The sequence below is a fragment of the Notolepis coatsorum genome (genome assembly GCF_963971535.1).
Source record: "Notolepis coatsorum genome assembly, chromosome: 11".
Taxonomy (NCBI): domain Eukaryota; kingdom Metazoa; phylum Chordata; class Actinopteri; order Aulopiformes; family Paralepididae; genus Notolepis; species Notolepis coatsorum.
Genome location: NC_140175.1, coordinates 109,597,544 through 109,622,125, shown reverse-complemented (window position 1 = coordinate 109,622,125; position 24,582 = coordinate 109,597,544). Strand labels below are relative to the sequence as shown.

The following is a 24,582-nucleotide window of genomic DNA, read 5'->3' as shown; positions in this document are numbered from 1 at the left end:
CTGTGTTGTGTCATGTTTTACTCCTGTGTTGTGTCATGTTTTACTCCTGTGTTGTGTCATGTTTTACTCCTGTGTTGTGTCATGTTTTACTCCTGTGTTGTGTCATGTTTTACTCGTGTGTTGTGTCATGTTTTACTCCTGTGTTGTGTCATGTTTTACTCGTGTGTTGTGTCATGTTTTACTCCTGTGTTGTGTCATGTTTTACTCCTGTGTTGTGTCATGTTTTACTCCTGTGTTGTGTCATGTTTTACTCCTGTGTTGTGTCATGTTTTACTCCTGTGTTGTGTCATGTTTTACTCATGTGTTGTGTCATGTTTTACTCCTGTGTTGTGTCATGTTTTACTTGTGTGTTGTGTCATGTTTTACTCCTGTGTTGTGTCATGTTTTACTTGTGTGTTGTGTCATGTTTTACTCGTGTGTTGTGTCATGTTTTACTCCTGTGTTGTGTCATGTTTTACTCGTGTGTTGTGTCATGTTTTACTTGTGTGTTGTGTCATGTTTTACTCCTGTGTTGTGTCATGTTTTACTCCTGTGTTGTGTCATGTTTTACTCCTGTGTTGTGTCATGTTTTACTCCTGTGTTGTGTCATGTTTTACTCCTGTGTTGTGTCATGTTTTACTTGTGTGTTGTGTCATGTTTTACTGGTGTGTTGTGTCATGTTTTACTCCTGTGTTGTGTCATGTTTTACTCCTGTGTTGTGTCATGTTTTACTCCTGTGTTGTGTCATGTTTTACTTGTGTGTTGTGTCATGTTTTACTCGTGTGTTGTGTCATGTTTTACTCCTGTGTTGTGTCATGTTTTACTGGTCTGTTGTGTCATGTTTTACTCCTGTGTTGTGTCATGTTTTACTCGTGTGTTGTGTCATGTTTTACTCCTGTGTTGTGTCATGTTTTACTCGTGTGTTGTGTCATGTTTTACTGGTGTGTTGTGTCATGTTTTACTCCTGTGTTGTGTCATGTTTTACTCCTGTGTTGTGTCATGTTTTACTCCTGTGTTGTGTCATGTTTTACTCCTGTGTTGTGTCATGTTTTACTCCTGTGTTGTGTCATGTTTTACTCGTGTGTTGTGTCATGTTTTACTCCTGTGTTGTGTCATGTTTTACTCGTGTGTTGTGTCATGTTTTACTCCTGTGTTGTGTCATGTTTTACTCCTGTGTTGTGTCATGTTTTACTCCTGTGTTGTGTCATGTTTTACTCCTGTGTTGTGTCATGTTTTACTCCTGTGTTGTGTCATGTTTTACTCCTGTGTTGTGTCATGTTTTACTCCTGTGTTGTGTCATGTTTTACTTGTGTGTTGTGTCATGTTTTACTCCTGTGTTGTGTCATGTTTTACTTGTGTGTTGTGTCATGTTTTACTCGTGTGTTGTGTCATGTTTTACTCCTGTGTTGTGTCATGTTTTACTCGTGTGTTGTGTCATGTTTTACTTGTGTGTTGTGTCATGTTTTACTCCTGTGTTGTGTCATGTTTTACTCCTGTGTTGTGTCATGTTTTACTCCTGTGTTGTGTCATGTTTTACTCCTGTGTTGTGTCATGTTTTACTCCTGTGTTGTGTCATGTTTTACTCCTGTGTTGTGTCATGTTTTACTCCTGTGTTGTGTCATGTTTTACTCCTGTGTTGTGTCATGTTTTACTCGTGTGTTGTCATGTTTTACTCGTGTGTTGTGTCATGTTTTACTCGTGTGTTGTGTCATGTTTTACTTGTGTGTTGTGTCATGTTTTACTCGTGTGTTGTGTCATGTTTTACTCGTGTGTTGTGTCATGTTTTACTCGTGTGTTGTGTCATGTTTTACTTGTGTGTTGTGTCATGTTTTACTCGTGTGTTGTGTCATGTTTTACTCGTGTGTTGTGTCATGTTTTACTTGTGTGTTGTGTCATGTTTTACTCCTGTGTTGTGTCATGTTTTACTCCTGTGTTGTGTCATGTTTTACTCGTGTGTTGTGTCATGTTTTACTTGTGTGTTGTGTCATGTTTTACTCGTGTGTTGTGTCATGTTTTACTCGTGTGTTGTGTCATGTTTTACTTGTGTGTTGTGTCATGTTTTACTCGTGTGTTGTGTCATGTTTTACTCCTGTGTTGTGTCATGTTTTACTCGTGTGTTGTGTCATGTTTTACTCCTGTGTTGTGTCATGTTTTACTCCTGTGTTGTGTCATGTTTTACTTGTGTGTTGTGTCATGTTTTACTCCTGTGTTGTGTCATGTTTTACTCCTGTGTTGTGTCATGTTTTACTTGTGTGTTGTGTCATGTTTTACTCGTGTGTTGTGTCATGTTTTACTCGTGTGTTGTGTCATGTTTTACTTGTGTGTTGTGCCATGTTTTACTTGTGTGTTGTGCAGTGTTGTGCTAGTTACTGAAAAATAGTAACTCAGTTAGTTTACTAGTTACTTCATTTCAAAGTAACTTCGTTACTTTACTAGTTACTTACACCCAAAAGTAATGAGTTACTGTGAAAAGTAACTATTTAGTTATTAAAAAAAAAAAAAAAAAAAAGATTGCTCCCGAGTCCCATGCCCCAGATACTCAAAATCGGTTGATCAACTTGACAGTTTCCATTCACATCACTGAACTCTGCTAAGCAATGTGGTCTAGATACAAACACAAATCTGACACAAACAAATGTTGTCCCGAGTCGATATAATAAGAAGTGCGCCGGTTGAAGGAACAGCCTTGGTGTCGCCGGAGCGTTTCATTATAACCATCTTGCAACGTTGTTTAAGATATCAATCAAAGCATTGCAACGTTAGAATAGTTAGGATATCAATTGTGCATGAAAGGACTATATTTATATTGTTTGATTAGTATTATGAGATTCCCTGGCAGATTTCGTACAGTCAAAATCCGTTGATCAACTTGAGTTTCAGTGAACACATTGCACTCACCAAAGTCTGCGGTGGTCGAGATGTCGTTAGTCCAGCTGACTCCAGCAGCCCCTCAAACATGTTCTTTATCTCGTTTCCATGTTGTATATTAATTATCTCTCCAAGTAGTTGCTAAATGGTTTGTTAGTTCGTTACTGCGTTCTTTTTATGTAGATTCATAGCGAGCGTCCTCCTGACTCCGTTTGATTTTGCCTGCGTTTGTTAAGTTTTGTTTACTATAGAGAGCGTCTATTTCTTTCCGTAGCCGCATTTCTGGTTTCCGCATTTCTGATTGGCCAGTGGCCACTGACTGACGCTCTCTGGTCAGAGAACGTCAGAGAACGTCAGTCAGTGGCCAATCAGAAATGCGGAAACCAGAAATGCGGCTACGGAAAGAAATAGACGCTCTCTATAGTAAACAAAACTTAACAAACGCAGGCGAAATCAAACGGAGTCAGGAGGACGCTCGCTATGAATCTACATAAAAAGAAAGCAGTAACAAACTAACAAACCATTTAGTAACGGTAACAGCGTTACTGAATTTAAAAAGTAATGCGTTAGAGTACTAGTTGCGGCAAAAAGGAACTTTGTTACTGTAACGCGTCATGTTTTACTCCTGTGTTGTGTCATGTTTTACTTGTGTGTTGTGTCATGTTTTACTCCTGTGTTGTGTCATGTTTTACTCGTGTGTTGTGTCATGTTTTACTCCTGTGTTGTGTCATGTTTTACTCCTGTGTTGTGTCATGTTTTACTCCTGTGTTGTGTCATGTTTTACTTGTGTGTTGTGTCATGTTTTACTCCTGTGTTGTGTCATGTTTTACTTGTGTGTTGTGTCATGTTTTACTCGTGTGTTGTGTCATGTTTTACTCCTGTGTTGTGTCATGTTTTACTCGTGTGTTGTGTCATGTTTTACTTGTGTGTTGTGTCATGTTTTACTCCTGTGTTGTGTCATGTTTTACTTGTGTGTTGTGTCATGTTTTACTCCTGTGTTGTGTCATGTTTTACTCCTGTGTTGTGTCATGTTTTACTCCTGTGTTGTGTCATGTTTTACTCCTGTGTTGTGTCATGTTTTACTCCTGTGTTGTGTCATGTTTTACTCCTGTGTTGTGTCATGTTTTACTCGTGTGTTGTCATGTTTTACTCGTGTGTTGTGTCATGTTTTACTCGTGTGTTGTGTCATGTTTTACTTGTGTGTTGTGTCATGTTTTACTCGTGTGTTGTGTCATGTTTTACTCGTGTGTTGTGTCATGTTTTACTCGTGTGTTGTGTCATGTTTTACTTGTGTGTTGTGTCATGTTTTACTCGTGTGTTGTGTCATGTTTTACTCGTGTGTTGTGTCATGTTTTACTTGTGTGTTGTGTCATGTTTTACTCCTGTGTTGTGTCATGTTTTACTCCTGTGTTGTGTCATGTTTTACTCGTGTGTTGTGTCATGTTTTACTTGTGTGTTGTGTCATGTTTTACTCGTGTGTTGTGTCATGTTTTACTCGTGTGTTGTGTCATGTTTTACTTGTGTGTTGTGTCATGTTTTACTCGTGTGTTGTGTCATGTTTTACTCCTGTGTTGTGTCATGTTTTACTCGTGTGTTGTGTCATGTTTTACTCCTGTGTTGTGTCATGTTTTACTCCTGTGTTGTGTCATGTTTTACTCCTGTGTTGTGTCATGTTTTACTTGTGTGTTGTGTCATGTTTTACTCCTGTGTTGTGTCATGTTTTACTCCTGTGTTGTGTCATGTTTTACTTGTGTGTTGTGTCATGTTTTACTCGTGTGTTGTGTCATGTTTTACTCGTGTGTTGTGTCATGTTTTACTTGTGTGTTGTGCCATGTTTTACTTGTGTGTTGTGCAGTGTTGTGCTAGTTACTGAAAAATAGTAACTCAGTTAGTTTACTAGTTACTTCATTTCAAAGTAACTTCGTTACTTTACTAGTTACTTACACCCAAAAGTAATGAGTTACTGTGAAAAGTAACTATTTAGTTATTAAAAAAAAAAAAAAAAAAAAGATTGCTCCCGAGTCCCATGCCCCAGATACTCAAAATCGGTTGATCAACTTGACAGTTTCCATTCACATCACTGAACTCTGCTAAGCAATGTGGTCTAGATACAAACACAAATCTGACACAAACAAATGTTGTCCCGAGTCGATATAATAAGAAGTGCGCCGGTTGAAGGAACAGCCTTGGTGTCGCCGGAGCGTTTCATTATAACCATCTTGCAACGTTGTTTAAGATATCAATCAAAGCATTGCAACGTTAGAATAGTTAGGATATCAATTGTGCATGAAAGGACTATATTTATATTGTTTGATTAGTATTATGAGATTCCCTGGCAGATTTCGTACAGTCAAAATCCGTTGATCAACTTGAGTTTCAGTGAACACATTGCACTCACCAAAGTCTGCGGTGGTCGAGATGTCGTTAGTCCAGCTGACTCCAGCAGCCCCTCAAACATGTTCTTTATCTCGTTTCCATGTTGTATATTAATTATCTCTCCAAGTAGTTGCTAAATGGTTTGTTAGTTCGTTACTGCGTTCTTTTTATGTAGATTCATAGCGAGCGTCCTCCTGACTCCGTTTGATTTCGCCTGCGTTTGTTAAGTTTTGTTTACTATAGAGAGCGTCTATTTCTTTCCGTAGCCGCATTTCTGGTTTCCGCATTTCTGATTGGCCAGTGGCCACTGACTGACGCTCTCTGGTCAGAGAACGTCAGAGAACGTCAGTCAGTGGCCAATCAGAAATGCGGAAACCAGAAATGCGGCTACGGAAAGAAATAGACGCTCTCTATAGTAAACAAAACTTAACAAACGCAGGCGAAATCAAACGGAGTCAGGAGGACGCTCGCTATGAATCTACATAAAAAGAAAGCAGTAACAAACTAACAAACCATTTAGTAACGGTAACAGCGTTACTGAATTTAAAAAGTAATGCGTTAGAGTACTAGTTGCGGCAAAAAGGAACTTTGTTACTGTAACGCGTCATGTTTTACTCCTGTGTTGTGTCATGTTTTACTTGTGTGTTGTGTCATGTTTTACTCCTGTGTTGTGTCATGTTTTACTCGTGTGTTGTGTCATGTTTTACTTGTGTGTTGTGTCATGTTTTACTCCTGTGTTGTGTCATGTTTTACTCGTGTGTTGTGTCATGTTTTACTCCTGTGTTGTGTCATGTTTTACTCGTGTGTTGTGTCATGTTTTACTCCTGTGTTGTGTCATGTTTTACTCCTGTGTTGTGTCATGTTTTACTTGTGTGTTGTGTCATGTTTTACTCCTGTGTTGTGTCATGTTTTACTCCTGTGTTGTGTCATGTTTTACTCCTGTGTTGTGTCATGTTTTACTTGTGTGTTGTGTCATGTTTTACTTCTGTGTTGTGTCATGTTTTACTTGTGTGTTGTGGCATGTTTTACTCGTGTGTTGTGTCATGTTTTACTCGTGTGTTGTGTCATGTTTTACTCCTGTGTTGTGTCATGTTTTACTCCTGTGTTGTGTCATGCTTTACTTGTGTGTTGTGTCATGTTTTACTCCTGTGTTGTGTCATGTTTTACTCGTGTGTTGTGTCATGTTTTACTCGTGTGTTGTGTCATGTTTTACTCGTGTGTTGTGTCATGTTTTACTTGTGTGTTGTGTCATGTTTTACTCGTGTGTTGTGTCATGTTTTACTTGTGTTATGGTTTGTTACCAACCCCAACAGCACGGCACAGACAGGTAGTTCAGAGTTAGCCAAAAACCAGGGCGTATTTATTTCCAAAATAACAGGGAATAGAAGAAACAACAAAAAGCACAAGTGGGGAATGTTCTTGGCAGAGTTGCGTGCGGCTCTGCAGCTCGTCTCGGTGCACGCCACTGAGGGTGTCCGTCCACCATCTCGGGAGGAGGCGGATCTGGAGCAGGAGGCATCAGGGGACTGAGAGAGACAGGTTTAACCCGGGACACATGGAAAACGGGATGAATGCGCATGGATGCAGGAAGTTTAAGACTCACCGCTGCGGGACTGAGCACCTTCTGGATCTCAAAAGGGCAGACGAACCGGGGGTTAAGCTTCTTGGCCGAGGATCGAAGCGGAAGATCCTTGGCGGACAACCATACCCTCTGCCCAGGGTGGTACGTCGGCGCAGGGATCCGGCGTCGGTCGGCTCCCCGACTGGCGCGCTCCGATGCCCGGAGCAGCGCAGTCCTGGTGATCTCCCAGACTTGACGACACCGGTCGAGATGATCCTGCACGGAGGGAACTGCCACTTCCGACTCCTGTGCAGGGAAAAAAGGGGGTTGGTAGCCCAGGGATACCTCAAACGGCGAGAGGCTGGTGGCGGAATTGACCAGGGAGTTGATGGCGTACTCGACCCAGGGGAGGAACCGGCTCCAGGAAGCAGGTCTCTCAGCGGCAACACAACGGAGAGCAGACTCCACGCTCTGGTTCATCCTCTCTGTTTGTCCGTTAGTCTGGGGATGATAACCAGACGAAAGACTGACAGTTGCCCCCAATCCCTTGCAAAAGGCCCGCCATACCTGGGAAGTGAACTGGGGACCCCGGTCCGAGACAACGTCCTGGGGGAAACCATGGAGGCGGAACACGTGGCTAGTCAGGAGGTCCGCTGTCTCGGAAGCCGAGGGAAGCTTGGGAAGGGCCACGAGGTGAACCCCCTTGCTGAACCGATCCACCACAGTCAGAAGGCACGTGTTCCCCTGGGACGAAGGAAGACCTGTGACGAAGTCCAATGCCACATGGGACCAAGGGCGGCTCGGAATGGGAAGTGGCTGTAATAGCCCGGAGGGTGCCTGGTGGGACGCCTGGTGGGAGGCCTGCGCAGACCGTGCAGGTCAGAACAAACTCCTTGACGTCGTTCCTCATGGTGGGCCACCAGAATCGACGAGCCAGGAAGGAGAAAGTGCGATGAACGCCGGGGTGGCAGGCAAACCGGCTGGTATGGCCCCATTGGAGAACCCGGGACCGGACTGAGTCGGGGACGAAGAGGCGACGAACAGGTACGTTGCTGGGAGCGGGATGTAAACGTAGGGCACGCCTGACCACGGTTTCAATGCCCAAGGTGACCACTCCCACCACCCTGGCCTCTGGGAGGATGGGAGTCGGATCCTCAGTGGTTGGAGCCCCCTTGGAGTGTAACCGGGACAGAGAGTCGGCCTTCGTGTTGCGGGACCCAGGGCGAAAGGTCAGCGAGAAGTCGAACCGACTGAGGAAGCTGGCCCACCTTGCCTGCCGGCCGTTGAGGCGCTTGGAAGCACGGATGTACGTCAAGTTCTTATGGTCCGTCCAAATGGTGAACGGTTCCTCGGCCCCCTCCAGCCAATGACGCCACTCCTCCAAGGCAGCCATTACCGCCAGCAGCTCCCGATTGCCAATGTCATAGTTCCTCTCGGCAGGAAGGAAACGACGTGAGTAGAAAGCGCACGGATGGACCTTCTGGTCCGTTGCCGACCGCTGAGACAAGATAGCCCCTAGTCCAGTATCCGAGGCGTCCACCTCCACAATGAACTGCCTCTTGGGGTCTGGGTGGAGCAAGACCGGGGCGGTGGTGAACCTCTTCTTGAGGGAACGGAACGCAGCGCAGGCCGCTGGAGACCAGTCAAACGGCAGGGAGGGAGAGGTCAGCCTGGTAAGTGGTTCCGCCACCTGGCTGTACTTCCGGATGAATCTCCGGTAGAAGTTTGCGAACCCGAGGAAGCTCTGTAGCTCCTTCCGAGAGGTGGGTTCCGGCCACTCCTCCACTGCCCGGATCTTGCGAGGGTCAGCTCGGGTCAGGCCGCTCTCCACGATGAAGCCTAGGTAATCGACGAAGTCGGAGTGGAAACGGCACTTCTCTGCCTTAACGAAGAGCCGATTGTGGAGGAGGCGCTCCAGCACACGGCGGACATGCTGGACGTGTTCCTCGAGAGTCTTGGAGAAGATGAGGATGTCGTCCAAGTATACCACCACAAACTCCTCGAGCATGTCACGGAGGACGTCGTTCATGAGAGCCTGGAATACCGCCGGAGCGTTGGTGAGGCCGAACGGCATCACCAGGTACTCGTAATGACCCCTGGGAGTCTTGAAGGCGGTCTTCCATTCATCGCCCTCTCGGATACGGACCAGATGGTAGGCACTCCGGAGTTCCAGCTTGGTGAAGACGGTAGCCTGGGTGAGGGGCTCGAAGGTGGAGTTCATGAGAGGAAGAGGATACTTGTTCTTAATGGTGATCTCGTTGAGTTGGCGATAGTCAATGCAGGGCCGAAGGTCTCCATCCTTCTTCCCAACAAAAAAGAAACCGGCCGCCACCGGGGAGGACGAGGGCCGAATGAGGCCTGCTGCCAAGGACTCAGAGATGTATTTATCCATCGCTGCCTTCTCAGGGACGGTCAGACTGTAGAGGCGGCTGCCGGGAAGGGGGGCCCCTGAGCGGAGGTCGATGGCACAGTCGTAAGGCCGGTGAGGCGGAAGGGCCTGAGCCTGGGACTTGCAGAAAACCTCCCCGAGGTCGTGGTACTCGGGGGGAATAGTTGAGAGGTCCGGGGGCGGCACACGAGGAGAACTCCGGGGCGAAGGACTGGACGCCGCCTGAAGACACTGGGCATGACAGGAGGAGCTCCACCCCCTGATGGTGCCGGAGGACCAGGCGATGTGGGGCTCATGCAGCGCAAGCCAGGGCCGACCCAGGACTACTGGGACAAGAGGGGATCTGGTAATAAAGAACTGGAGTCTCTCAACGTGGTTACCAGCAATGGTGAGGAGGACAGGACAGGTGCGTTGAGTGATGTCAGCCAGGCGGTGCTGATCCAGCGCGAAAACCTCCAAGGGCCTCTCGAGGTCCTCAAGTGGAATGTTGGCCTGGGTGGCAAACTCAACGTCCAAGAAACTCTCATCAGCACCCAAGTCAATGAGTGCACCCACCATCGCCCGCTGGTCCGCCCAGGCTAGGGTGACGGTCGTCAGACGGTTAGGTGGTGCACGGGTGTGGGAACAGGAAAAACGGCTCACCAGGATCTCCCGCCTCTCCCGGGGTCCCGGCGAGCCTGGTCTTTTGGCCGGGTAGGGCAATTGGAGATACGGTGTCCATCCCGGCCGCAGTAGAGACAAAGGCCGGACCTGAGCCTGGACTCCCGTTCAGCCGGGCTAAGGAGGGTGCGTCCCAGCTGCATGGGTTCCTCCTTGGTCACAGCTCGGGAGGGGAAAGGGCCACCAGCCGCGGAGGGGGCAGGACGGTCAGCAGAACGCTCACGAGTTCGGGGGGTCTGGGGAACCTCTGAGGGTCCCAGTCGTGCTCTCTCTCACGCCTCCTCTCCCGGAGGCGTCCGTCGATGCGAATGGCGAGGCTGATTAGGCCCTCGAGAGAATCGGGCTCCTCTCGGGTCGCGAGCTGGTCCCTTACCGCGTCGTTGAGCCCCTTCAGGAAGGTGAGATGAAGCGCCCGATCATTCCAACCGCTCTCGGTTGTGGCTAGTCTGAACTCCAGCGCGTAGTCGGTGACACTGCCACTGCCCTGCCGGAAGGTGCCCAGCCGAGCTCCCGGGTCCTGGCCACAAGCTGGGTGGTGGAAAACCCTTCGGAGCTCTGCCACGAAGTCTGGGTATGAGAAACAAAAATCAGCCCTCATAGACCAGGAAGCAGTGACCCACTGTGCTGCTCGGCCTGTGAGCAGGTTAGTCATGTAGGCTACTCGGGCTCCCTCTGACGTAAATCGGCTGGGTTGATGAATGAAAACCAACTCACATTGCATGATGAACGTGGCACACTCCTCGAAGTTACCGTCAAACAAACGTGGGTTGGAGAGACGGGGCTCCCGAGGTGCGAGGTCGGGAGGCGCAGGGTCTGTCGCGGCAGTGGGTGGGGATCTGGCTGGAACTCCTGGCACAGGTGGGGTTAAAAGCAGGGTGTTAAATGCTGCACTGAGAGCCTGTAGCTGGTGCAGAATATCAGCCTGCTGATTACCCTGGGTAGTCTGCTGAGTGTCAAGAGAATCTTGAATAGGCTGGACCTGGGCCCGGAGGTCCTGCACAGCAGCCGCAGCCGCACCTAACTGTTGGGTATGGTCGTTGGTCAACTGGATCTGGACCGCCAACGCTGCCCTAACTCTGTCTGTGTCGGCTGGGGTCGACATGGTCGGGTCGTAATGTTATGGTTTGTTACCAACCCCAACAGCATGGCACAGACAGGTAGTTCAGAGTTAGCCAAAAACCAGGGCGTATTTATTTCCAAAATAACAGGGAATAGAAGAAACAACAAAAAGCACAAGTGGGGAATGTTCTTGGCAGAGTTGCCTGTGGCTCTGCAGCTCGTCTCGGTGCAGAGACGGCACAGTGGCGTTGCGCCTCTGACTCTGCGGCTCTGCAGCTACTCGAAGATCCAACTCGGGGAGGAACGGAGAGAGAGTGAGTTGTCAACAAACAAGCCAACGGAATACAAGGAAGTCCAGTCCTCCTTAGCTGAGTCCAGTATAAACACAAGTGACTTAATCTTCAGTGTTACCAACACACAAGTTTAGCTGAGTCCAGTACAAACAAAAACGGCAAATCTTCCCAAACACACAAAAACAGAAAGGTCCAGAGTCAGGAAGATGCGAAGAAAAACAGAGTATCCAAAAGTACGTTCCAAACTCACCAAGGCGCAATTGCGCAAAGCAGGCAACGAGGCACAGATCCAACGGATGACAGAGAAAAGCAACAGCAGCGACTTCCATAGACGTCCTGGAGAAAAACAGATGAGGTACAACACGGGAGGGAACAAGCAGCAGCCAGTGGTAATCCAAAACGACCCGACACAGAACGTTAGGAACACCAGAGTATATAAAGGGCTCCACCGAGGTGATTAGAACTCACTTCAGGTGCGCGAAGGTAATTGGTACCTTGAAGCGTGCAGAATCGGACCAATCCTCACAACTTGTGTGTTGTGTCATGTTTTACTTGTGTGTTGTGTCATGTTTTACTCCTGTGTTGTGTCATGTTTTACTCGTGTGTTGTGTCATGTTTTACTCCTGTGTTGTGTCATGTTTTACTCCTGTGTTGTGTCATGTTTTACTCCTGTGTTGTGTCATGTTTTACTTGTGTGTTGTGGCTGTGTGTCTCGTTCTCACGCAGGACAAACAACTCCATAGTTTAACCTCCCACCCCCCTCTCACCCCCCCTCCTGCAGACCTCCCCCTCCCGTCAGGACTGCGCCTGGTCCCCCTCAGCCAGACCTCCCTCAGCCTGTCCTGGGACTCAGGGGGAGGCCAGTGGAGCTATGTGGTCATGTGTCTGCAGGTGGGGCTCACACATTCACCTATAGGTTTCACAATCTGTGTGTATTTTTTTATGGATATTTTATGAATATATTATTTTGGAAATGGTGACTTTGTTGCATTGTTGCTCTTGTGATCATGCTCTTGTGTTCTTGGTTTTAATATCACTTTTAATATTACTGTAACTTCTCTCATCTGCCTTGTCTGTCATTTGAAAACCGTTTAAAATGACATTTAATCGATGAAATGTATTTCATGTATTGATATTGTTGGATTGCCAGCCAGCCAGCCAGCCAGCCAGACAGACAGACAGACAGACAGACAGACAGACAGACAGACAGACAGACAGACAGACAGACAGACAGACAGACAGACAGACAGACAGACTGACTGACTGACTGACTGACTGACTGACTGACTGACTGACTGACTGACTGACTGACTGACTGACTGACTGACTGACTGACTGACTGACTGACTGATAGACTGACTGACTGACTGACTGACTGACTGACTGACTGACTGACTGACTGACTGACTGACTGACTGACTGACTGACTGACTGACTGACTGACTGACTGACTGACTGACTGACTGACTGACTGACTGACTGACTGACTAACTGGTTCCTGTACTGCTTTCAGAGCTCTGATCCAGGCAGCATTAAGAGCTACGACCTGCCAGCCAACTCCACTGGGCTTCTGTTGAGCTCCCTGCTGCCCAGACAGCAGTACGAGTGCAGGGTGAGGACCGTCACCAAGGCCGCGGGGCAAGACAGCCTCCCAGTCACTGCATGGACTCTGAGCAACGGTAAGGAGGCTGGACTGTGGCTGTGTAGCTCAATGGACCGGTCACTGCATGGACACTGCATAAGAGTTATGGGGCTGAAGGATAAAGGTTACCCATACCATTACCATCATTCTGCTCATATTGGCATTTTAAGTAAAAGCATTCCTCCAGCATTTAAGCTTTAGTTTTATTTTAGTGTAGTTCATTTGACCATCTGGGTCTGAGCTCCGCCATGAGCGCCTGGATCCTGGACATTCTGACCGACAAGCTCCAGGCGGTCAGGGTGGGGGGTCATACCTCCAGTACAATCACCCTAGAGTATCGGGTCCCCCCAGGGCTGCGTTCTGAGCCCCCTGCTGTACTCACTGTACACACATGACTGTGTGGCCAGGTTCAGCTCCAACTCCATAGTGAAGTTCTCGGACAACACAATGGTGGTGGGTCTGATCTCCGACAATGGCGAGAAGGCCTATCGGGAGGAGGTTGATGTACTGGCACGCTGGTGCCGGGATAACAGCCTACTCCTGAACATTGGTAAAACCAAGGAGCTGATTGTGGATTTTAGGAGAATACAGCAGGGGACACACACGCCACTGTGGATAAATGGGGCTATCGTATCATAATTGATAATAAGAAGTTTGCAATAGGGGTCTTCATAGATCTGAAGAAGGCATTTGACACTATAAATCATGATATTCTGCTACTAAAATTGGAAAGGTATGGGATCAGAGGAGTAGGGCTCAAATGGTTAAAAAGTTACTTAGAGGACTTCCGGTTTGCAACGTTCTGGTGAGCAGCCACATGAAAGAGCTCCCGGTCGGTGAATATCAAGAATAGGAAGTAAAACAATTCAAAGCGAAATAGAAAGTGACAATTCAAAGATATAAGAGAGGAGGAGGGATGAACACGAGAAAAGGCGAGAAAAAAGTGACCCCAGAAGAAGTACAAATGGTGGCGCTGGAGATGATTCAGACTACCATGACGCAGTGGGCAGCTAGCATACAGGCCGACATCCAAGTTGGAATGCAGATCGCCCAGGACATGCGGGCTAGCACACGGGCTATCCAAGCTAGCACGCAGGCCTGGCTGGAGAAGGAGCTGCAAGCTAACATGGAAGCAGTGATGGGCAGTAGCTTGCTACAAGTAGCGAAGCTACATAGCTTAACTACAATTCTCAGTAGCGTGCTGGTAGCTTGCTACTTTTTAACCAGGGTAGCGGTCTCTGTAGCGGAGTTATTTATAGAACGAAGTAGTAACGTAGCGACGAGAAACGTTACACGCTACTTTCGCAGTCTAGAAGACTAGAAGATCTGCGAGGAGAAAAAAAAACTCCCCGTAAAAAACCCACTATGATTGGTTGGTTTGTTTAGATATGAGTGACGACTCACGATTGGGTATGGTAGGCCAAAATATTACGGGTAGGCCAATCAGAGGCAGGATAGGGCGGGACTCCAGGCCGCAAACCAGGAAGTGAAAATCTAAACGCAGACCACTGAATGAGAATGAATGGATGAATTTACAATAACAGAACCACTCAGCGCGAAATAATGGCAGAGGGATTTGATGTTTCCACTGATGGCATTGATGAAGATGATGTCAACAACAATAACAACACTGCATCTCCATGGCCCTACCTGGACACGTTTATGAGTTTGACTGAAAAAACGCCTAAAACATATGTGTTTAGGTGTTTATTGTGTCAACCAAAAATGAAGCTGCTCTCGACGTCCCACACGTCCAATACTAACTTGAGAACACATATTCAGGTGAGCTTTACAGGTCTTTACATAAACATTGTCAACTGTTCCCAAACAGCACACAAGTCAGTGCACTTTTTATCAACAGCTTTAACTAACAGTCTGAGATAGGCTAGCTGCTATGAACAATATTATCATTGATTGATTGAAAAGTGTATTAACAGATTGCAGAATGGGTACAGTACAGTACAGCTCAATACATACAATTGTTAAGGGGATGCAGACCAGAGAAAGACTTTCGTCTTGTTTACATCAGGGTCCCCCATTTTCAATTAATCATAACATATATGACATACATGACATACAGATAGACAGTACTGCTACATCTATACATTTATGACATATCAGATTTGCAAATACAGTACTGTTTGTGATACAAAAAGTGTCCAGAAAAAGAGTGTATATACATTTGACGTAGAAACTGTACATCGGAGGAGGTTGGTGGGTGGGGTTGGTGGGTGGGGGCTGTACATTGGGGGGTGGAGAAAAAAAAATAGGGAAAAGATCGTCCTAGACCAGTGGTTCTCAACCTGTGGCCATGGAATGTTTTGTGAGTTACATATCTAGCAGCCAAGGATAGTATTGTTTGTCTAGCAGTGTCAAGCTTGAGTGTTATACTCTGAGTACATACTGTAGTAGTATAGACATATTAGCATAGTTGGTAGTAGTATATACATGGTAGCATAATAGTAAAATAAATAGTATAATAAACAATCAAACTGAGCTATTTTTTGCCTGCCTATTTGTTTGGTGTAAACTTGATCACAAAGTAAAAAGAAAAAAAAAGTAGTGCCGATGTAGCTAGCTATTTATGCCATGTTCTTGTAGTGTAGCTTGCTACATTTCTCTGGGGATAGCTTCCATTGTAGTTTAGCTATATTTAATCGAGAGTAACTTGTAGTGTAGCTTGCTACATTTTCCAAGTAGCTTGCCCATCACTGCATGGAAGTTAACACAATGAATATGACGCAGCAAGTGATACAAGCTAATGTGGCGTTGGACCGCAGCGAGGCCTGGCTGGAGAAGGAGCTGCAAGCTAACACGGAAATTAACACGGTGAATACGACGCAGCAAGGGATACAAGCTAACGTGGCGTTGGACCGCAGCGAGGCTTAGCTGGAGAAGGAGCTGCAAGCTAACATGGAAGTTAACACAATGAATACGACGCAGCAAGGGATACAAGCTAACGTGGTGTTGGACCGCAGCGAGGCATGGCTGGAGAAGGAGCTGCAAGCTAACATGGAAGTAAATACGATGAATACGACGCAGCAAGGGATACAAGCTAACGTGGTGTTGGACCGCAGCAAGGCCTGGCTGGAGAAGGAGCTGCAAGCTAACATGGAAGTTAACACGATGAAAATGACGCAGCAAGTGATACAAGCTGGTTCGGGAGAGGTGAAACGGACGGCACCCAGGGGCAGGACGGGGAGGCGCTGGATACAACCGGACCAACCAGGCACCGAGGTCGGCCGGACCATCCGCACACGAGATGCAGGCGTGGAGGTCGCCCGGGCCGGCCAAGATACGAACACGGAGGCCACACACACCAACCGAGATCCGAGCACCGAGATCAACCGGACCAGCCAGAACTTGAATAGCGAGATTTCACACACCAAGCAGGACTCGAGCACTGAGGTCATACACACCGACCAAGATTCAATACCACATATGCATATAATGTGATAGTGAATGGAGGTTATGATTCGAGACACACTGCAGACAACACACAGACCACTGGGAATACAGACAGGGTAAACACATTAGATGGGGAAATTGGGACTTGATTCGGGACATATAACACAAATAACAAGTACTAGACTAAACTGTAGATACTAGCACACATGACACACAAATAAGATGACAGGGAACATGGGGAATCACATTCGGAGACCGGACCGGGAGCTCTGGAAATGTACTAACATTATGAAAGATAAAAACTCAAATAAAATGTTGGACAATAATAGGGACATTGGAGAATCCCCATTGGGGATATCTACGTCGTTATAGGAGGGGCCCTCTCCAGGAGAGCCTTACCCCTCCAACCCGCCAACGGGGATTAAATGGGGTTAAAAAGAATTACCTGGGAGTTATGTTAGAATAGCAGTTGCTTTAAATGTGCACATGGACAAATATGAAGGACAAGAATTCAAAATGTTGGACATGAAGAGAGGCTTGGAGAATCTCCTTTGGGGGGTATTTCCGTCTCTGGGGGGGGGGGGGGGGGGGGCTTCTCCAGTGGGAGGGCTGATCCCCCCCCAAACCGCCAATCGGGGAAAGAGTGCTAACCATGTAACCATTTATGTTCACTTAATGTTTTCTTATTGTGTTGTTAGTTTCATTTTTCATAAATATCTGCGGTGATGTCGGTGACATGGGAGGTACAGAGGTGGGCAGGCTGGGTTCAGTGGGGGGGGGGGTGTCGGGGGGAGGGGCCATCGTTCCGGCGGTTCGACCCGGGGGAGGGGTGGCCTTGCGTGTTGTGGGATTGGTGTGGGGGGGGTGGGGTTTCCTGGGGCCCTCGGACGGCGTGGCCTGGGCTGTCTGGTCGGCCGGGGGGGCACCGGGCTTGGGGTCGCGGGGGGTCGGGGGATCATTGAGGCGTGGAGCTTTGGCCTTCTGCGGGCCTGGGCTTGGGGTTCTCGTGGGCCGGGGGCCTGGCGGTCGGGCGGGGGCGGGTGGGAGCTCTGGGTGCTCGGCTCCGCGCATAGTGGACCAGGATAGGGGGTGTTCTGTGTCTCGGGCAGGAGGGCGGGAGGGAGGGGTTTCTCTCAGGGGGATCAGAGCGGCTGGGCTTTGCCCGGCAGGGTCCTGTGTGTTGGGGGGTCGGTGGGCGTGGGGTGGGGCTCTCGGTGGCATGGGAAATAACGGGCTTGGCTCGGTGGGGGGGGAGTCCCCTATCCTTTCCTACAGTTTGTGCAGTTGGGGGAGTACAGGTCCACTCAGTCAAACATAATCTGTGGTGTGCCGCAAGGGTCAATTCTGGGCCCGAAACTATTCATACTGTATATAAATTATATAGGAAATACGACTAAAATATAAAAAAAAAAATGTTTTGCTGACGATACAAATGTCTTCTGTGAGGGAGAGAACCTCCAAATGCTTTTAAAGAATGTCGCAGCTGAGCTATCCAAGCTGAAAATGTGGTTTGATGCAAATCAATTATCATTCAATAACAAAAAAACAAATCCATGATATTTGGTAAACGTGATATACAAGAAAACACACCGGTTGAACTAATGATAGATAGTATTAAACTGGAAAGGGTATTTGAGAATACATTTCTGGGTGTAATTATAGACCACAAACTCAACTGGAAACCTCAAGTCAAATATGTCAGGACTAAATTGGCACGGAGTGTTGGTGTTTTATGTAAGATAAGACACATTCTAAACCAAAAAACACTGTATACACTGTACCGTACACTCTTCCTACCATATATGAACTACTGTGCGGAGGTGTGGGGTAATACCTACAAAAGCACTCTACTGTAGTGGGCACTTACATGGGCACTTACCTGGACGGGACATAATCCACCTATACTGTCACTTTAAGGACACGGGGCATCCGGGGTATCTAGAGCGGCCATATTAAAGCTTGACTTTGTTTGTTGTGGTATCCATGGCTATGCTATTAAATGATGCACACTGATGTGTGGTCAAAGAAACTTCACTCTTTTTGGTCGTGATTTCCCGTCTCCTACATTGGTGACCCTGACGTTCTTGGACGCTTTCAAGAACGATTGAACAATGGAACAGGCAGTCGCGCTGAAGTTTATGGAAGCAGCAGTTGCGCTGAAATTGCCAGAGTTCTGGGAAACGCAAGCTACTGCATGGTTTGTGCAGGCGGAGGCGCAGTTTGCAATAAAGAAAATAACGGAGGATGACACTAAGTACTATCACGTTGTCGCTGTGCTGGGGACTAACACGGCAGCCAGAGAGGTGAGTCTACTCACAAACCCTCCGGCGCACGATAAATATGGCACGCTGAAGGCACACTTGTTGAAGTGTTTTGAACTGTCTGAGGTGGAACGAGCTAACCGGCTGTTTTCATTGCAAGGTCTGGGCGACAGTAAACCGTCCGAGCTTATGGATAGGATGTTGGCGTTGATGGGAGAACATGAGCCCAACCATTTTCTCTTCCGACAGCTGTTCTTGCGCCAGTTACCGGCTCAAGTAAGGGCTGCCTTGGCCAACACAACAATAAATGACTGCCGTGTGTTAGCCGCGGAGGCGGATAAGTTATTTTTGGCCAGCCAGCAGCAACACTGTACGGCCGTGTTCTATCATGACCAACCCTCTACCTCTCACCATGGGGATTATACCGTCGCTGCTGCGGTGGCAGCCCCTCGCCAGCGAGGGAGAGACACTGGCTGGTGTTTCTTTCACACAAAGTATGGAGCCAGGGCTAACCAATGCCGTCCCCCATGTACTTACAAGGGGCCGGGAAACGCCCGGGCCGGCGCTCAACAGTGGCCATGAGCGTTGGTGGGGCCGGCAGGCTACTGTTTATTCGGGACAACATCTCAGGCAGGCGTTTCATGTGCGACACAGGGGCACAGAGAAGCGTGCTGCCTGCGTCAAGGGTGGACACCCTGGCCGACGGGCATGGGCTCCCTATGGAAGCTGCCAATGGTACTACGATCCGCACGTATGGCAGTAGGCTAGTGGAGTTGTGTTTTGGTGACCGGCGGTTTAGCTGGAACTTCATTACTGCTGATGTGTTTGTGCCCCTGCTGGGTGCTGATTTTCTGTGTGCCTATGGATTGTTGGTGGATGTCAGGAACAATCGATTGATCGACGCCACCACCTTTTGTTCATTTGAATGTACTGTCGGGGCAGCGCCTCCTGTGGGTTTGTCTAACATGTTGTCTGTTACAGATGAGTTTCACCAGCTGCTAGCCGAGTTCCCTGTCCTTACCCAGCCCACTTTCTCGTCCTCCACCAGTAAGCACGGTGTGGAGCATCACATCGCTACGGCAGGTGCGCCAGTCTACTCCCGGGCTCGGCGCCTAGATCCTGCCAAGCTGGCCGTGGCCAAGGCAGAGTTTTCCAACATGGAGAACCTGGGTATTATCCGTCGTTCTGACAGCCCATGGGCCTCACCCCTTCACATTGTCCCCAAGGCTGCTGGCGGGTGGCGCCCGTGTGGCGATTACCGCCGCCTTAACGAGGTAACCACACCGGACCGATACCCGGTTCCACATATTCAGGATTTTTCCACCCACCTGGCCCGGAAGCTCATATTTTCAAAAATAGATTTAGTTCGAGGTTACCACCAGGTGCCGGTCCACCCAGCGGACATCCCTAAGACGGCGGTGATTACTCCCTTTGGTTTGTTTGAGTTCTTGCGCATGCCATTTGGGCTTAAAAACGCAGCACAGACATTCCAGCGCTTGATGGACTCTGTGTTACGGGACCTGCCTTTTTTGTTTGTCTACCTAGATGACATCTTAGTCGCCAGTACCACCAAGGCAGAGCACTTGTCCCATCTCAGGACCCTTTTCCACCGACTCAGTCAGCATGGGCTCATAATTAACCCAGCTAAATGTCAGTTTGGGCTGTCTAGGATCGATTTCCTCGGGCACCACGTCACCAAAGATGGGGCAGTTCCCCTCCCATCTAAGGTTGACGCCATAGCAAATTTTCCACTGCCACTTACCATCAAGGCTCTGCAAGAGTTCCTTGGCATGGTTAACTTTTACCATCGGTTTGTCCCCCGGGCTGCTCAGCTAATGCGACCTCTTTACGAGGCTCTCAGGGGTAAAATCGCCAAACATGTGGTGGACTGGACGGACGAGAGACGCAAGGCGTTTGTCGATACTAAAACCGCCCTGGCCAATGCAACCAGGCTGGCACACCCACTTCCCAACGCCCCTGTTGCCATCACCACTGATGCTTCAGACTATGCTGTTGGAGCGGTATACGAACAGTGGGTGAGTGGGGCTTGGCAGCCACTGGCGTTTTTTAGCCGACAGCTTCGTCCTAATGAGTGCAAATATAGCACTTTTGATAGGGAGCTCCTCGCCCTCTATCTGGCCGTGCGGCATTTCCGTTCCCTGCTGGAGGCTCGTTCGTTCACGGCATTTGTAGACCACAAGCCACTCACTTTTGCTATGGCTAAAGTAAGTGAGCCATGGTCTGCCCGTCAGCAGAGGCACCTGTCATATATCTCAGAGTTTACCACGGATATTCAGCATGTCGCAGGCAGGGACAATCTAGTGGCAGACTGTCTCTCTCGGGCCTTGATCGGGGCCGTCCATGTTGGTTTAGACTATGCACGCATGGCCTCAGACCAGGTTTCCGACATGGACGTTCAGGCCTACAGGACGGCCATCACAGCACTCAGGCTGGAGGATGTGGCATTTAATGAGGCTAACGGCACACTCCTGTGCGACGTTTCCACGGGGCGGCCGCGACCCGTGGTGCCCAGCAGTTGGAGACGTCATGTTTTTGACATCATACATGGTCTCTCTCACCCCGGTAACAGGGCATCTCAAAAGCAGGTGGCAGCCAAGTTCATTTGGCACGGGCTGAAAAAGGATGTGAGCAGGTGGGTTAAGACCTGTGTGATGTGCCAGCGCGCTAAGGTACACCGCCACATTAAAGCTCCTTTGGCCCAGTTCTCCGTGCCCGAAAGGAGGTTTGACCATGTGAATGTGGACCTGGTGGGTCCATTGCCCCCATCGCATGGTTTCACATACCTCCTCACGATGGTGGACAGAACCACTCAGTGGCCAGAGGCCGTTCCGCTGTCATCCACAACGTCCACTGATGTGGCTCGGGCGTTTATATATACGTGGGTGGCCCGGTTCGGTGCTCCGTCTGACCTTTCGTCGGACCGTGGACCTCAGTTCACCTCTGAGCTTTGGTCCGAGATTGCCAGAAACTTAGGCGTGAGACTGCACCGCACTACCGCTTATCACCCGCAGGCTAACGGTTTGTGTGAGCGGTTTCACCGGTCCATGAAGGCTTCTCTCCGAGCTACCCTTAGCGATGGTAGTTGGGTCGACAGGCTCCCGTGGGTCATGTTGGGTCTCAGGACCGCCCCCAAGGATGATCTCCAGTCATCGTCGGCTGAGCTGGTCTATGGCCAACCGCTGCGGGTCCCCGGGGAGTTTTTACCTGACACCACAGACCCCTGGTCTGCGACCCAGCAGTGTGTTTCAAACTTGGAGAACGCTAGGGCATTTGTTCCGGTCCCCACCTCGCAGCATGGTTTGCCACAGACTCGTGTTCCACCCGGCCTCCAGGCGACGGAATACGTGTTCATACGGCACGATGCCCACCGCGGGTCCTTTCAACCCCCCTACGATGGCCCGTTTCGGGTCCTACAGACGGGAAGTAAGACCTTCGTGGTGGACATTGGCGGTAAACCGGAACATGTCTCGGTGGACAGGCTTAAGCCAGCTCACTTGGATGTGGATCACCCCGTGGCACTCGCTCAGCCTCCGCGGCGGGGGTGACCTCCCCGTGTTAAACCTCGTCACCCTAGGTCGCTTTTTGAAAATATGAGTCCCTCACCGCCCATTAGGCACCTTGCCCCTTGCCCTCCCCGCCACCTCAAGGCCCCAGGGGGTCCCACGGTAGCTCATATGCCGGCTCCAGTTGTTCGGAGCCGTTATGGTCGGGAGGTCCGTCTACCGACCCGTTTTGTGAGTTAGTAGGGTGAATTCTGGGGGGACATATGTAGTGGGCACTTACATGGGCACTTACCTGGACGGGACATAATCCACCTACACTGTCACTTTAAGGACACGGGGCATCCGGGGTATCTAGAGCGGCCATATTAACGCTTGACTTTGTTTGTTGTGGTATCCATGGCTATGCTATTAAATGATGCACACTGATGTGTGGTCAAAGAAACTTCACTCTCTTTGGTCGTGATTTCCCGTCTCCTACACTACAGCCAATATGCATCATGCAAAAAAAAAGCAATAAGAATAATCAACAATGTAGGATATTATGAACACACCAATAACTTATTTATAAAGCTACAAACTGTATGGATCTAGTTGATTTCAAAACTGCCCTCATTGTATACAAAGCCAGATACAAACTAATCCCAGGCAACATTCAAAAAGGGTTCAGAGACAGGGAAGGAGAATATAACTTAACCTGTTCCACCCATGGAATATTTTCGCCTAAAATATATACCTAGGTAAATGGAATAGTGCTCCACTTCTACAAGGCTATTTGCATATTCTTGGTATCTAGGTACATCTATGGACCTCAGGGAATGTATTCACAGTGTCAGAAATATTGTGTCTATTACTAGGCTTGCTTAAATTGTGATGAAACAAATGAGAATATGAATTATGATTTTTCTTTGAATCTTTGACAGTGAATAACACCATGATAATAATGACCAAACTTAAAAAACTGCCACTGATCTTGTTCAGTACCTTCTTGAGATCATGTGTACAAAAAATCTAAGGAAATTAATAAAGGGAAGATGATTAAACAGAAGGTTCTGTAGATACAGTACTGAATTCTCCCATCCGGACCAATTTGAAATATTATTATAGAATATAGAATATGATGCTTATAAATTACCTTATTATAGCCAATTCGCACATTTATATATATACATATATTATCTTTCAAATGCCCGAGTTCAATTTGGATTTAGTATCACCAGGCGTGCATAAGAACAGATAATGATATCTACTGTAATTTACTGTACCTTTTTATTTTCACCACAGTGCAACCATTTTGAAACTAATTTCAGATCTAATTGTTGCTACATGATAACAATAGGGAGCAGAAACTAACTGCGTTTCAATATTTGTCAAAAACGTTACCTTTTGTGGCTTATTATCCCGAATAATAACAGTTATTGAAATAATTCATTCAGAACGCTGAACTTTGAACCCCCACAGTATCTGCCAGGAAGTGTAGTTTGGAATAATTCCAACGCTGATCCACAGCTATGCATCCCCTCGACAAAATAACTACAATTCCCATGATTAAAATTTTCCAAAATGGTCACCGTCTTGTAATAAAAATCAAGAAGTTAAAACTATCTAATGGCACTTTTAACCTATTGCTAAACTAATGTATTGATGATAATATACATTCTACATGCTTTTGTGACATGTTAGTAATGTTAATACTTGAAAACGTTTGATTAAAAAATCGCAAAAAATATGCAACGCTCTGAAAAATATTGATTTATGACCATAATTCTTTTCGTTAGCAGACATGTCCAAAAAAGGAGTAGAGGGAAGCTAAGCTTATTGATCCCTACCCCCTTACATTTACATTTGTTCTTCCATAAATTTTACTAGATATAACATAAATTAGTATAATACAATATAGAATATACTTTTACTTATAGTACTAAAAACATTTCTCTTGACTTTTTGTTTATAATTCCTTTTATTAATGTTTTTTTTAAAATTTTCAAAATGTTTTGTTGTTATGATTGTTCTGTTTGACGGAGATAGATACCGTGATTTGTTTAGAGGAATATGGAGAATACATGTTCAAAAATAAACATTTTCATTCATTCATCGTAGACAGGGTGAGCAGTTTTAAGTACCTGGGAGTCTGCATCAAAGAAGACCTGACATGGTCAACACACATAGACTCTGTGGTAAAAAAGGCGAAACAGCGCCTCTACCACCTGAGACAATTAAGGAAGTTCAGAGTATCAGGGAAGATACTCCACTCTGACTGGGAACATCATATCGTCCCTATGAACACAATTGGCAGTGTTCGTGGGTGGGAAGCAGGTGGGGTATGAGTCCTGGTCATTGCAAACAGCGACTCCTACTGGTCAGTTGGGGCACCTGTTCAGCAGGGAGGGGATCTGGGGGGGTGAACCTCTGCATGCGTTACGGTCTCCCAGTGAAACTCCACATGTATCGGAGGAGGCATGTGGTAGTCTACACCCTCCTCAGACTGACAGAGGAGACATGTGGTAGTCTACACCCTCCCCAGACTGACAGAGGAGACATGTGGTAGTCTACACCCTCCCCAGA

General features: G+C 47.7%; 1 protein-coding gene across 1 annotated transcript in view; it reads left to right on the top strand.

Moving 5' to 3' along the window:
- The window catches only part of LOC311237240 (angiopoietin-1 receptor-like), a gene marked incomplete at its 5' end in the record, with an annotated part of 126,356 nt that overhangs the window by 31,792 nt on the left and 69,982 nt on the right, over nt 1-24,582 (top strand). Inside the window, 2 exons of the mRNA XM_084325047.1 lie at nt 11,967-12,076; nt 12,699-12,864. Coding sequence (XP_084181173.1) covers nt 11,967-12,076; nt 12,699-12,864 — 276 coding nt within the window. The remainder of the gene's footprint in view (nt 1-11,966; nt 12,077-12,698; nt 12,865-24,582) is intronic.